The sequence below is a fragment of the Epinephelus fuscoguttatus genome, linkage group LG7 (assembly GCF_011397635.1).
Source record: "Epinephelus fuscoguttatus linkage group LG7, E.fuscoguttatus.final_Chr_v1".
Classification (NCBI taxonomy): domain Eukaryota; kingdom Metazoa; phylum Chordata; class Actinopteri; order Perciformes; family Serranidae; genus Epinephelus; species Epinephelus fuscoguttatus.
In genome coordinates, this window is record NC_064758.1 from 22,658,513 (window position 1) to 22,673,975 (window position 15,463).

A 15,463-nucleotide genomic window follows, 5' to 3' on the forward strand; every position below is an offset into this window, starting at 1 on the left:
GGGCGCCAAAGAGTGGGGAACTTTTTCTTTACCAACCAAGCAACAGAGCAAGCTTTAAAACTGCTTGTCATAGCCAAAAACAACTCCATGTCTGTGTCTCAGGAGGCAGAGCAGGTCGTCCACCAATCAGAAAACTGGCTGTATGATCCCCAGCTCCTCCAGTTGTCAAAGTATCCTTGGGTAAGATACTGAACCCCACAACAACAACATTTAACTTAGGAGCAGGTGGCACCCTGTATGGTAGCCTCAGCCATGTGATTTTTGCTGCAGTCTGAACCAAACAAGCACGTTCCCTTACATCTGGAATGTGATTTGTAGGCTGTGTCATCTCTGTTGAACCACAGTGCTTCATTGTGATGTTAAATTGTGACACATGTTGCCTTTATCAAACAATTGCAGCTCCTACAATTTAAAAAATTGCACATTATGATTTCGATAATATGTGGAATTCATTGTGCAGCCCTGGTTAATGGGTAAAAAGTGACGAGTAGCGTAGAAGCACTGTGTGGTTGGAAGACTGGAAAGGCGCTGTACACTTGTTCATACATGAACTGTGTGTCGTTGGGGTGCCGGCAGGCTAATCACCTGATGCCTAAAGCTATTCACCACCCCCCACCACACATACACACGTCACAAATGTTGTACTTGTGCACTGTGCTTCACTTTAATCTGATTGTTCCTGTGTGTGCTGGGCAGGTTGGTGGATGGGCGGGTGTTAACTACAGCCCAGACACTCTCCTGTCTGCTAACGTCAACTATTAGCTCATCATTCTGTCTAAGAGAGGAAGCATTAGCCCAGCAGTAACCTCTGACTGTTATTGAGAGCCCTGGAAACTGTGCTGGCTCCTCATTTTTATCGCTTTGATACACTGTTTGGGAGTGTTTTAATCGTCTGGTCCCTGGGTTGCTGGCAGAGACATGTTCATATTCTGTCATATTCATCTATAGCACAGGGTACTTCCTCTAAACTTTAAAAACAAAAAGGCACTTTAACTTGTGCTTTTTCAAATTGCCAGTGGCTTTTTTCATTTAAGAAAATGTGCTCTGACCACAAAACAGATGGAAAACTTTGGCATTAAAAAAGTGCTTCACTAAGCCTCTCAGGCACAGAGGAGCATTTTCCAAAATTAAGAACAGTTTTTCATGAGCCAAGCAATATCAGTTAGGGAGAAAAGGAACGCTGTACTATAAAATTTGGCAGCAGGTGTTACTCTGATTGAAATTACAGCCAGGGAGCACACTGACTTTGTTGCTGGAGTTTTATGTAGACGTCTGAGACTTTCCCCAAACTGGTGTTTGCTGATAATGGCAGCTGGAATTAAACTGCTTGTTCAGATTATTAACACAAACTGAAAAAATCCTTTCAAGTCCTCCCTCTATTTCCAATATTAATTTCACCCATTGCTGAATGACCTGGAGTCTTGCACAAGGTTTTAGGTGCTTTTGGTGAGGATTTGTCCCAGTCCATTTGAGTTTCATTATGTATTCCCCCCACACAGCGTGTACACAGAACCATAACCTTAGCCTTCCTTCCCAGTTCTCTCTGACTGTTCATTACGCATCATTTATTCACCATTGATGTGGTATTAGTGTTCCTCTTTAGGTTGGTTTGAGAGAGCCAAATATGCAGTCCATTGTTAATAGTGACCTAAGAAGCAGCATTTTAAGTGTGTCAGCCTCAGACAGTCAGATGATTCAACATATCAGCTGCTTGTGGGCTGGAAAAACCCATGGAAACGACTATCAGGACATTAATGTTCAGTGCCCTTTAAGTACCATGGCAACTAGACGGCTCATGTTTTTCTTGGATTCCTTCAACGTAAGCGTCAATCTGAACATTGTGGAGAACTGATATTATAGATACACCAATCTGGACAACAAATAAACAGAGTGAACTTAAAGCACCAGCTGACTTCTTGGAAAGTTTAGATTTTTTTTTCTTTCTTTTAGCAACACACTTTAACAAGATCTGGCAACAACTGGCGTGATCTTACACTCAGATAGATAAAAACGAGTGGCAAAATAAGGAACAAACATCACATTTTTACTGTATATGGCCTTGTATTGTTTTGAATAAGATTTCTTCCAGCCACATGATGTGTACAACACTTCTAAAAGCGGTGTGATTCAGATACATGCCCACTTAGGAGACTGGAAGTGTATACCATTTCATACCATTTGCGCAGCTTGTAATGGGTTATCTTCTGTTTAGTATAGTTCTACTTTTTTAAAATGAAAATTCTGCATCTATTCAGTGTAGGAATGTCAACAGTGAACTGTTAATTGGTTAACCACTGTGAATATTATTGACTGGTTAACTTAAGTATGTCAGCCTATGGGCGTGTTTTGCTACTTTAAAGTTAACTGCACTGCGCATCACCCAGATCTGGTAGGAGCTAGCTAGCAGCCCCACTTATTCTGCTATTATCTGCCAGGAATGGCATCTAGACCTAACAGTGTTGCTGTGACAACATTGTGCCCACCCTACAGTCTGCCCACAGCTCGGCCTGATGAGTGAGCGACTCAATTTAGAGCCATGAAACCCCTTTCATGTTGTTGACTATGTTATTCGTGTTAGCTCGGTTATCATCGTTAGCAGTGTCAGCACGGCTAGTGGTGCTAACATAATTGACAATGCTAAAGGGGTTATATTGCTCAAAATAAAGCTGTTTACTCAACGGGGTCGACCTGAGAAGGAGACCGGAGGGTGGGCGCAATGTTTCTGCTGCAACTTGTTCCACCACTGTGATGGTGTTACCAGCTGTAATTGCTAAATAAAGGAAAGTGCTAACAAGCTAACATTAGCTCCCACCCAGTGCAGGTGGTGCACAGTACAGAGTGGCCAAGATACCAGTGGAGACCAGAGGGTGTGCAGTGGACATGTTTCCACATGTTAACGCGGATGGTTGACTATCCAGCTCTTAATGGATAGCAATTTGAAATACAGCTCTAAAGCTCACTGATTCAATGGAGCACCTGACTAAAAGGAAAGGCCTCTTGTGTTTCATGTCTTTTTTTAACAGTCTGTTTTAAAAATTAATTGGTTCGTTACTGGTAATGGGTGTTGGCTGATCAAATGCAAAAAAAAGAATAGAAACTGACATTCCTATTTCAGTTATCCGTGAGCATAAATGTTAATAAACTCAACTTCAAACCAAGATTCTGTTACTATATTGGCTATGTCTCGCCTAAAATGTCTTCAAAAACATATTTTAGTGCACTGTTTAGCTGTAATACAAGAATGTGTGAACAGGAAGTTTTAAGAAACATATTTTAACGTACTGTTAAACTGTAAACAGCCAACCACCATGTTGTTTTCTTTGTCAAACCAGCCAAACTCACATTATGTCACCCACCAGCAGGAGCATTTATTGGCTGGGTATGGCGCAGTGCATTCTGGGAGTTGAAGGTTCTCTACCCCTTGAGCGAAAAGTGAATGTAACTGCCTTTTTCCTCTATTTTCTCTGGTCATGTTGCACCAGTTTCAAAAGTATTTGCGTCTCTCTGCTCCATAGACAGCCCAGTTCTATGATAAGGCTTCAACCATCATGGTGAGCACACAGATGAGCTGCACAAACACAAAAGGCTCTAATGTGCTGGAGAATGCCAGTGCAGATTAAAACTGAAGTGGTCACTAATGCCTGGATGCATGACTTTACTGTAAAATCCCTTCCTGTCAGAATGTGGCTCTCTGTAATTATTGGTGCAACTGCGAGTGCTGTTTATGTGTGTGTTTATCCCCTCTGTGACCCTGCACTGTCAGCTGTGAGAGGATCAGCCCTCCATTTGACTGGTCCCGAGGTCAGAGGTCAACAGCAGCCGTTCAAAGAAGAAGTCAGAGGGTCACTGTCATCTTGACTTGAACGAGCTCTGAAAGAGCCACATTGGTTGGTCTGTTTACACAACTAGCTCTATAAAGACAAACTTTAAAGCGCCTGGATGGCAGGAGGAAGGATTATGATGATTGCTTACAGAAATGAGATGACCTTTGCCACTGAATCAATGCATCTAAGAGACACTTTTATACACACACTTTGCTTAACCTGCCTCTGCTGCTACTGTGATGAGCAGGTCCAGCATATGCCAGGACAACAAAACACACATGATCCTTCTGGTTTGACACACTGACACACATCTCACTGAGAAGGCCTGTAATGCAACTCAGCTCAGGGCTCAGTCAGCATTCATTCCTCTGTGTACTGTAGCACCCCTTAACCTGCACCAGCTGTGTACACACACATTTACACACACAAATACATTCACTTCCTGCACCTCAGGGGAATTTTTGGCCAATGGGCTAGCTCTCCTGGCCAGTTGGCCCTCTCTGTTAGCATGGTGCTCTCCAATCAGCACATTCCTCTTTCTCTAGACAGACACAGGCAGACGATTTTGGCAGCGCGCACACAGGGTGGGGTAACGCTCATATCCTGTCCCCTGACCTCAGATTACACACGCACACACAGTCATTGTACTGTTTTGCTCATGCTCACACTCAAAACACCACATTCTTGCACTCAAAACATACAGCTTTTCCTCTGTTTTGAAGCAGCTGTCACAGTCACTCTCTCAACCCAGAGCCCTCGGTGTCTCTCTGCCCGCTGCCAGCCACAGAGCCAGTGTGGCCGTGCCAGTCCACGCCTGTTGTTATGCCCTCACACTAATACAGACTCTCCTCTGTCTGTGTTAATGACCCTCCCTCCGTCTTTCCATCCCTCCCTTCCTCCCTCCGGGCACCACTTGGACACCAGGACGAGGCTTTGACAGAAGCCGGTCTCTGACAACAATGATGTTCCAGTCCACTACAATCAATTTGCTGCTGATTGCTGCACTTTCACGTCCGTCTCTGAGTATTTTCGTCCAAATTAACAAGCCTGTAGCACGCCAAAGAGTTGAGGAAACAAAGAAAAAGAGACTGTAATGCACATTTGCTTTTTTTTTTTTTGTCCCAAGTACATTTGAGGCCAGTGTGTGTACCCAGGCATGAAGTCGGAGCTGACTGCTGGCCACCCCATTTGAGCTCTCTTACGCAGAGAATGAGAAAGCACTCAGCACTCAATCACACACACTCTCTAAAACTGTCTTTGACTTTGTTTCTGCTGGGTTTTTTTCTTTGCAAATGATGTACACTCCCTCTGTGCCCTCCCTCCTCCCTTGTTTCCCATGATTTCACGGTGTTGTGAAATCTCCAGAGTTTCCTGCATGGGAAGGATCAGAAATAAAAAAAAGTCTACAAAACTCAAATACTGGCAATCCAAATCCTCAGTCCTGAGGGGAGCTCCCTCTTTGATTTAGTTATTTTTCTAGGCAAACACCACACACCAGTGGACAGTGACCAGAGTGTGAGAAAGCTTAAAGACACACAGAATCAGAGTCACACATGGGACTCCCCACCCAGTGCCGGCTTATCCAGCCCACCACCCTTCAATCTGCTGTTGAACTTTGGCTCCTCCTCTTTCCCCTCATTTTCTTTCCATTGTTGTCTCATACATGCACCAAGCTATGTTTGCTCTCACTTCTGCTGGTGACTTTGACCATGTGTTTATCACCTCACCCCACACAACCCTCTCCTCCCCGTTATCTTTGATTTTCTTCAGCTGCTTGGATGAGGGTTTTTCCTTGTCACCGGTCAGAGTGTGGAGGAGGTGCTGGGATTGAGGCTAAGCAGTCCTTTGGCACATTGCACTTGACATAGCATACGGTGTTATCACTGGACACAGGGGAAGGGGAATAACTGAGAGTTGTGGGGTTGTTAGTGTGTACAAGGACAGTGTGTAAACATGTTCGTGAACTGGATAGGGCGTGTCTTGCATACATGTTTGCTGCACAAGTAGACTGTGTGTTTTGGGGTCCCTGTTAAGTGGACTTTGTCTTGCCTCTGTCCCTCTCCAACAAACTTTGGTAGCTGTGGGAGTCCTGCCAGTCCAAGGCCGAATGAGGAAGGGGTGGGGCTGGGTTTACAGTGGGAAAAAGAGGGGGGAGGTGGAGGAGATAAATCGTTGAGTCCCATGTGAAACCAGCTCACATGGCTTCCTTTTTCGCTCTTGTCACTATCCCAACTGCTCCAGATAGCCTTCAGTTTGGCCATTGTTCTCCACCACGCACGGTTATCTGCTAGTTGCCGTAATCATATTTGGGTTTCGTAGCCCAGAGGAGGTTTTTGTGCACTCATCATGTTTATTCACCGGGGCTAATGTAAGGCCAAACAATGGTGTTATCTCCTTGCCTAGTTGTAAATGGACTGAGCCGTCAACATGTGGAGTTCAGTAGATTTGGTTTAAAGAGGATTATTATTATGACTCAACCCCTGCAAATGTATTAGCCAAAGCAGAGGCTGTGTGTGTGTGTCAGAGGAGTGTTACGTGTACTTCATCTGGTTTATGTGTTGGTCTGTGTGCGCAGTTGCCTGGTGTTTGTGTGGTAATTATGACTAACATAACGGTGTGGTGTCGCTGTCCTCTCTCCTAGGTGACATCACGCAGAAGGGCTATGAGAAGAAGAGAGCCAAGCTGCTGGCCTCCTACATCCCCCGTTTGCCAAGTAAGATCAACTCTTCTTCTGCTCTTTGCTTTTCCTTAACTCACATCTAAGTCCTCTCTCTCTCTTTTCTACGTAATTTTTCATCTCCCCTGTCAGCATTTTTGGTGCTGGTCATAAAACCAAAGCAATTCCATTAGAATATCATCAAGTCATGACTTCAGTATGATTGTTGCATCTCAGCTGATAGTTCTTCCCCATCTGTGTGGAGAATTACAAAGAAAAATCTCTGTGGTTTTGATTTTTTTTTTTTTTTTCAGCTTAATAAAAAAGTAGCTTCACTGAATATCCAGTGTGTCTGTGATTCTCTTTGTCCAAGTTGTCAAAGAGAATTTCTGGCTGTCTGTGGCACTCTAGTGGCCAAAATGGGAATTAGACACATGACAACAAAGCACACAGAAACATCTAACCTCTCTTAAAACCACACAGCAGTATAAAATCCCCAGAATAACAAAACCACAGTAAGCCTCAGAGTTTGTTCTGTCCATTGTGAACCCGTGAACGCAGTTTGCAACCAGTATCGGTTTACGACTGGTAACAGAAGTAGGGAAGTACCAGAGTTTCGCTGTACCCTTATGAGCCAGTCACCTCTGTCCTCAGTGGTAAGCTGATCTGTTCAGTTTTTCTCTGTCAGCTGACTCACATGAGGGTGTGGTGTTTCCTCAGGAAGAATTGCACCATATTAGCATTAGCATGAAAAAATCCTTCTGTATGTGTCACTGTGAGCTTATTTTGAAAAGTGGAATACGTAACTTCCTTTCCTGCGAGTGTAACCTTGGCCAGCTTTGGCTGGAGCTACAACATTATACATCTGAAGTGATAACGCACACAGGGAGTTGAAAAGGACTGCAGGAATCTAATTCTAATATGGATAATTTCCATATTTAGCACTTGAATTAAGTTCTGATGGTCGTCAGTGGCTTCTGGGCAGCTTGCCCTGAATGTCAAAGCAGGTATTGGGAAGCTTTGAAACTCCAAAGGTCACCTCCTGCTCCTGCACCCGTCCCATCGGGCCTCTTATTCCTCTCAGCCATCATCTACACAGGGACTCTGTTGCCCAGGCCCTCTGAGAGGAGTTGACTAAAAATATATTTGCTTGACTCTAGCCTAGTTTCATGTACCGCGTTAACAGTATAAGTTGCATCAGTCAAGTGCATGTCCTTATTTCACTTCATGCTCGGAGCCTCTGTAGTGAGGCTAAATTTAGAGAGCTTCTCGGAGTTTAATGTAATATTTATGCCTTCATGTAGCTGTAATGGCATTATGTAAAGCCAGAGTGTGCAACTTCCTAAAAGCTCATGTTTGTTGTTGTTTATTAATAATGTTGGCCTATGTGTGGTTTTATTGACTGTGGACATATTATGTGCTTCTGTTCTGTAGATGTGGATCTGTCTTTGCCAGATGTACAGCTTTCCCCGGGTCACAGTGCCGACCCCAGCCCGAGTCCTGAGGCTCCAGGCCCCTCCACATCTTCAGCCTCCAGACACCACCGCGCACACCGCAGTGGAGGGGCCAGGGACGAGCGCTACAGATCAGGTACACAGCTTATATACAGGACACATAGAAAACACACACACTTAAACAGGTAAATGAATAAAACATATTAAACTAGAAGGGCACCTGGAGAGCACAGACGTCTGCCAAAGCCAAATCCCCTGTTTCATGAAAACTGTGCCTTTAGTTTTTCTGTAATTTAACTGACAAACAAACAACCCAAACGAAAACATAACGTCCTTGGTGGAGTTAATAAATACCACCCAGCGGTAGGGCTGCAACTCAGGATTATTTTTATTGTTGACTATTCTGTGGATAATTTTCTTGATTTATTTTTTATTGTTTGTCTATAAAATGTCAGAAAGTGGTGGATAATGGTGATCAGTGTTACTCAAAGTCATGTTTTGTCCACAACCCAAAGATATCCAGTCTGCAGTTTACATTTAAGAAGCTGGAATCAGAGAATTTTTTTTTCTCTTACAAAATTACTCAAACTGATTAATTGATCATCAAATTAGTCGCAAATCAATTTAATAGTTGACAACTAATTGATTTATCAGTTAATCATTGCCATTTTATCCAGCAATAACAAATCATCAGCCTGTCACTTCCTCTATCTTTCTGTCCGTCTCACTCGTTTGTCTTTGTCTGTACATTTGTATCATTTGTGTAGACATCCACACAGAGGCTGTTCAGGCAGCACTGGCCAAACACAAAGAGGAGAAGATGGCACTGCCCATGCCAACCAAGAGACGCTCAGCCTTTGTCCAGTCTCCCATAGATACCTGCACACCCCCAGGTAAACTAGATTCCTCCCACTCAGTGGGTAGCTGGTGACTGTAATGATAATGGGACCTGCTTTTCAATCAGAAACCTTTAGTCCCACTGAACGAACAGCTCTGCAGCTGACTCTACCTTTTGACGCCCCTTTTAAGGGGGACAAGCAAAACTATAAGTGTGTTCAAAACTATAAATATGTTCTCAATATTTGGGGTTTTCTCTTCCCATCAGACACATCTTCTGCATCAGAGGATGAGGGCTCACTGCGCAGAAAGGCAGCTCTCAGTGCAGTGTTAGCCCAGAGCCTGCAGAGCCCTGATTACTGGATCAACCGTTCCGTCCAAAGCTCCTCCACGTCCTCGTCTGCTTCCTCCACCCTCTCCCATGGAGAGCCCAAAACCCAGCCACAGCCCCAGCTACAACCTGCAGCTTCTCTGTTGGCAGATGTACTGGCCCACACACGCATAGGTAAATATGAACAGATGCATAACAGTGACGGCTGGCTGTTGTTCCCATTTATGACACTTTCTCTTGTCCTCCAGAAAACAGCGTCCCCCCAGATGTGACGTCCTCCACTCCCCAGGAGAGAGGGTCAAGGGTGGACCTGCCTCCGGCGGTCAGAGGCATGAGCCGTGGACAGAGCCGCTCCAGCATGCTGGATACTGCCGACGGTAAACTCAGACAGGCTAAGATGTCTGTAAATGTCTGTTGGTGTTTTAAATGTGTATATATGGGTTTACATTTGCACTAATGTAGGGAAAAGAATCCCGGTTTTCTATTCCTGAAATGTCTTGAATTTGGTTTCTGTCCCCTGGTTATCGACCTTCTCCAGATTTGCGGTCGAACCATTTGCATGTGTTAATCATGGCAGTTGAGTGACATTTTCTGTTTTGCATCAGCCGTATGGATGACAGCATTGCAGTGACGAAGCTGACTGGAGCACGTTCAGTTCCACAAACAATCTGTCTATGTTCACCCAGAATCATCTTCAACATTATCCCCATCTCACTGTGTGGTGAATGCTGCTAATCACAGATATTTTGTGTTCTTTCTTTTGGGTCCGTTAATCCCGTCCCTGTCTTGCCTTTCATTAAAAAAAAGGAAAAAGAAAAGGTAATATAAGTCGAAATCGGGGAAGGGGAGGGATGCTGAAGAGCCCCAAATCAGCTTGCTTTCCAGCCTGGTGTTTGTCTCTCTGTCTTCATGTTTGTCTCGTGTTGTAGGTTTAGACATAGAGAATCTCCTACAGTTGATTTTCCTAAAGATCGTCCAATCTGTGTCTCCTGCCAATTTCCCTTTTGAGTCCCTCCTGCTGCTGATTCTGATCCTGACTGCGTGCTAGTGCGTAGGGTTCTGCTTGTGCGAGAGTGCGTGATTAAGTAGATCAGTATTTGTGTTAGAATAGAAATGCATGTGTGGGTGTGTGCTTGTGGCATCTGGGCTGTTTGTTTTCGTATGTTTGTGACGGTGGGCTGTTGTCTCGGTGTTTGTCCAGGCGTGCCTGTCAGTAGCAGGGTGTCCACTAAGATCCAGCAGCTGTTGAACACACTTAAACGGCCGAAGAGACCCCCACTCAGCGAATTCTTCCTCGATGACTCTGAGGAAATTGTAGAAGGTGAGACACAAAGTGTGCATATTACTCACTTCTTTTATAATCCCACATAGTCTGTTGAAAAAATATCTCACAGTTTGTTGGATGGGTCGCTTCTTGAGGTCGATGCGATAAGGGCAGTTTGAAGCAGGAAAAATCCAGGGAAGCTGATTAATCTGATGATATCCAATTCTGCGCAATTGTTATTTTCCTTGCCGCTGTCAGAAATGAACAATCTTTGACTTAAAACTGGATGACTGAAGAAATTGATACCTTAACAAATAATTATATCTGGATCACTGATTATCAAACTCAAATGAAAAAAACCCTAAAGAAATATAAAAATTTAGAATTGAACATCAAACTTACCATAAAAATCTCTTTTTTTGTGTGTGTTTTCAAATTACTTAAAATACTTCCCCCATGATTCTTTAAACAAATAAACATGAGACAAAGTCAAAACCTAGTATATGGCTTGAACATGTGTGAAACCCTTGAGGGCTTATAATTTGAAACAGGAAGTGGTGACATTCATTTAGTCACGTACTTATTTGTTTATATGTATGACTGTTGCGGTCTAGTCAGAAGGTTCATGTAAATACATGTTAAAATGAAGAACATCACAATGAGACACACTCACACAGCAGAAGAGACCTGCTGTCTCTGGAGCTGTACCCTCTGATGACTTAACACAATCGTCCCCTCTTCAGCTCCGGTCAGTGATGTACCGCCCGGCATGACTGGTAGAGGCTGCACAGCCATTGGCCCCTATTGAAATTAGTTCTGCTGATAATGATAGAAAACTCAGTTGTAAATTAAGTACGGTCCTTGAAAACCACACTTGAGTAAAAGCACAGATCTTACCAGAAAATGACTTTGGTAGAAGTAGAGTAACAGTATCTGATATTTACTGTACTTAATAATACTACTGTACATATTACATGTAATGAAGTATTAAAAATAAAGGTACAGGTAAATGATGATAATAAAAAACAAAGCGGTCAGACTCCTTAACATTATGAAATTTACTTCTTTTTAACAAATTTAATATGTTTTATTTAAATAAAACCTTTGGCCTCCAGGACTGACACACTGCATTTGAGTAGTTACCGCACAGTTACTTGTCACACATCTTTATCTCCTTGAATCATTATTCGCCCTCTCTGCTGTGGGATGTCGTTTTTTGCTTCCATCATGAAGTAAGTCTCATTGTCGAGTGGAATGTAGTCAGTAGCAGGTAGAATCTAATCTGACATGCAGCCTGGGCTTTACTGAAAATCCAAACTTAACTGTGGCTTTGAGAGCACTTGTTTGCACTTGCCCTTGTGTGACATACCCATAATGTAATTTGATTTGATTCGCCAAACCTTCTAATTTTATTTTGTAGTAACAAAGTAACAAAAATGCTGATTACTTATACAGCTATTGCAATTGGTATTAAGTATTTATGTATAATTAATGGATGCTCAACAGGGAATGAAAGTCGGAAATAAAGTCATTATCAGAACCAGTATTTCAGACTAAACTAATCAATGTTGTATTCTGTTGGCTTCTCCTAATCGTCCCCTGCCTCCCTTCTCATATGTGCCTCTGTATTTGTCCAGTGCCCCAGCCAGACCCCAACACCCCAAAGCCAGAGGGACGTCAGATCATCCCAGTGAAGGGGGAGCCCCTCGGCGTGGTCAGTAACTGGCCTCCTGCCCTACAGGCTGCTCTGGCCCGCTGGGGGGCCACCCAGGCCAAGAGCCCTGCCCTCACTGCTCTGGACATCACCGGCAAACCCCTTTACACACTCACATATGGTGAGCAGTACCTCGACTCATAGAAATAATTAACAGTATATCCCATATTTGTATATCCCAAAGTTACTGTTCATGTTACTGTGCCCATGAAATGTAAATGCGAGGTTTATCTCTTGCGTATGAGCCTCTTCAACTGAATAAATATGTGTTGGCCCGCCTGAGCAGAACAACACCTACATGTACAGTACATTTCCTACACGAGCTACAGTGGGTTGTGGAGTTGATCTATCCGGGATCAGTTATACAACATGGTAAATAAACAACAAGCACGACATTTTAAAATCATCATTCGCTTTTCTTCTCCACAGGAAAACTATGGAGTCGCAGTCTGAAACTGGCTTACACACTGCTGAATAAACTGGGCACCAAGACAGACCCTGTCCTACAACCTGGAGATCGGGTAAGAGTCTGTCCGTCGCAACTCCGGATCTGTATGATAAGTGTGACTGAACATGAAAAATAACTTTTTTGTTTCTTAGGTGGCACTGGTGTATCCAAACAGCGACCCTGGTATGTTCTGGGTGGCTTTCTATGGCTGCCTGCTGGCTGAGGTCATCCCTGTGCCCATTGAGGTACCACTGTCACGACAGGTAATGATGTCACTGTTGCCAAATGAATTCCTCTGTGGTGGAAATATGTAATCAGATTTTTTGACAATCTGCATCTTAATTATCTTAAATGTTGTGTCACTTAAAGGGAAAGTTCACTACTAGATTGTTTTGGTGTGAGTTGCCGAGTGTTGGAGATAATGGTCTTCTCTCTAATATAATGGAACTAGACGGCACTCAGCTTGTGGTGCTCAAAGTGCCAAAAAATATACTGAAAAAACTCAACAGCAATGTCTCTTTCCAGAAATCATGACCCGGTTACTCAAGATAATTCAGAGACCTTGTTGTGAGCAGTTTCATGTAGGAACTATTTTCTTTCTACTAAACTACACCTGGGGTCAGGATTTCTGGAAAGAGACATTGCTGTTTAGTTTTTCAAATTTATTTTTTGGCGCTGATATCTCCAACGGGTGGCAACTCACACAAAAACAGTCTAGACTGAAAAACAGCACTACAGGTAAGAGGAAAAATATGTAATAATGTATTTTTGATTTTGTGGTGAACTGTCTCTTTAACTTAAGTCAGTTGTAACTCAGCAACTATTTTATGTATTACCTAAAATGCCATATATGTCCTTTAATCATCACTGTGTATATGGTAAATATAATGCCTTATTGCTCATATACTCTATAAAGAATATGGATTTATCAGATGACCAATATATTGACAGCTGGAGCGCATGTGTGGTTTTTAATTGTCACAGTATTGTGGCCTCTCTGTGTGTGTCACAAGTTTCTTGACCCTTGTCTCTCTCCATAGGATGCAGGCAGCCAGCAGATTGGCTTCCTATTGGGCAGCTGTGGTGTTAGTCTGGCACTGACCAGTGAGGTATGTCTCAAAGGGCTGCCCAAGACACCAAATGGAGAGATCATCCAGTTCAAAGGTCAGTTAGCCTAAATGCCCCAATTCAATACTGCTTGCTCAGCAGCAGTCATTTCTGTCTTAGTTTGGGAGCCATTAGATGGACTCATTATTTACACAGTGGGGTGTTCACAGGCCAATTTAGGACACAGTGTGTAAACGGGTGGATCTGTGTTCACTCTGCTTGTAAAGTATCGGCTGTTCACCTTTAGCCTTGAAACCAGGAGGTTGCAAGGTGAACATTGTCAGTTTAACGCAGCTCCAAATGAGTGTATCTAAACACGATTTCTTTTTGCTTTACGTCAGCTAAAATGTGTGTTTCCTTGTGGTTGTGTTCACCAGGATGGCCGAGGATGAAATGGGTAGTGACAGACACCAAGTATCTGACCAAACCATCCAAAGACTGGCAGCCTCACATCCCCACCGCCAACACAGACACCGCCTACATAGAGGTACTCTTCAGAACTGACATTTACACTTTTAGCATTTCTATTTTGGTTATCCAACAAAATTTGATTGATTTTTCTGCATCTGTCCTGTACAAGAAACTAAAAGTAGATGACACGCTTTCTTGTAAACGACTTAGAAAAAACATGTAATAACTTTAAAGTTTAATATTCTGTGCGTTTTACAGTGCATTTTTTCTTCAGTTTCTCATTATTTTTTTATCTCTATATGTTCTTTTTGATTTTTGCCTTTTGTATGCTTATTTAAAAAAGACGTTTAAGATCTAACTCTTGACCCTTATTTGACTGATCATTTGAATCTTTGATTTTCATGGGGCAGCCCTATCATTGTCATTTACTTTTGGTTTGAGAGTCATTTCTTTTTATATAGCATCACCTGTGACTTGAGGCAACTGAATGTGTGTTCAACTTGGGTGTTTAGATAGCTTGTGCTTTCATTTAACTTTGTCGATATTTGTGTTTGTGTGTGTGTGTGTGTGTGTGAATGAATGTGTTCCACCAAAGTACAAAGCCAGTAAGGAGGGGACGGTGATGGGAGTTGCTGTGTCCAAGATCTCCATGCTGACCCACTGTCAGGCCCTGACGCAGGCCTGCAACTACTGTGAAGGTCAGAGCTCAGTTCCTTATATAACTTGTGCCTCTCCTGCTTCTCTGCCTCTCTTACACTCTTTGTGTGTGTGTGTAAGGAGGAGAGATACTTTAGAAAACTAAGCATTAAAAGTGATTTTTAAAAGTTCAGCAGTGCTCAGCTCTTGAGCTCTTCAGCAGAGAGGCACCTCAGAGAGGATTAGCTGAGAATCATGATGAGAGAGGATATACACTCTAATGGACCACAAAATTACATTTTGAATATTACCCAGATTATGCATCTTTTACACAGTTAGCTGGTGATGATGGCACTGATCCTCGCTTATGTGTCTTTGTGTCTTCTGTCATAGGAGAGACACTGGTCAATGTGTTGGACTGCAAGAAGGATATGGGCTTGTGGCATGGTGTCTTAACGGTGAGATTGAATGCAGCAATTTCTGCTGTATATCCAGAGCAGTTGACCTTTTTAACATTGGTATGTGGCACAATGTGACATTGACAATGCTGTATTTTTTTCCCAGAGTGTAATGAACAGAATCCACACCATCACAGTGCCGTACGCTGTCATGAAAGCATGTCCCATGTCGTGGGTGCAGAGGGTCCACATTCACAAAGGTTCAGACGATGTCCAATCTTACTCTTATCTTCCATGTTTATATAGTTTTATTATTCTTTTGTCCACGTAGTTTGATATATATGCTTGAAAAAAAACAAAAACGAAATTAGACATGCAGCATA

General features: G+C 43.0%; 1 protein-coding gene across 1 annotated transcript in view; it reads left to right on the forward strand.

Annotated features, from left to right (window-relative positions):
- dip2ba (disco-interacting protein 2 homolog Ba) overlaps positions 1-15,463 on the forward strand; it is a 55,443-nt gene that overhangs the window by 19,723 nt on the left and 20,257 nt on the right. The window contains exons 2-15 of the mRNA XM_049580438.1: positions 6,466-6,537; positions 7,915-8,070; positions 8,702-8,827; positions 9,040-9,276; positions 9,351-9,479; positions 10,304-10,423; positions 12,004-12,201; positions 12,510-12,601; positions 12,681-12,791; positions 13,569-13,692; positions 14,013-14,122; positions 14,642-14,744; positions 15,076-15,140; positions 15,247-15,340. Coding sequence (XP_049436395.1) covers positions 6,466-6,537; positions 7,915-8,070; positions 8,702-8,827; positions 9,040-9,276; positions 9,351-9,479; positions 10,304-10,423; positions 12,004-12,201; positions 12,510-12,601; positions 12,681-12,791; positions 13,569-13,692; positions 14,013-14,122; positions 14,642-14,744; positions 15,076-15,140; positions 15,247-15,340 — 1,737 coding nt within the window. The remainder of the gene's footprint in view (positions 1-6,465; positions 6,538-7,914; positions 8,071-8,701; positions 8,828-9,039; positions 9,277-9,350; positions 9,480-10,303; positions 10,424-12,003; positions 12,202-12,509; positions 12,602-12,680; positions 12,792-13,568; positions 13,693-14,012; positions 14,123-14,641; positions 14,745-15,075; positions 15,141-15,246; positions 15,341-15,463) is intronic.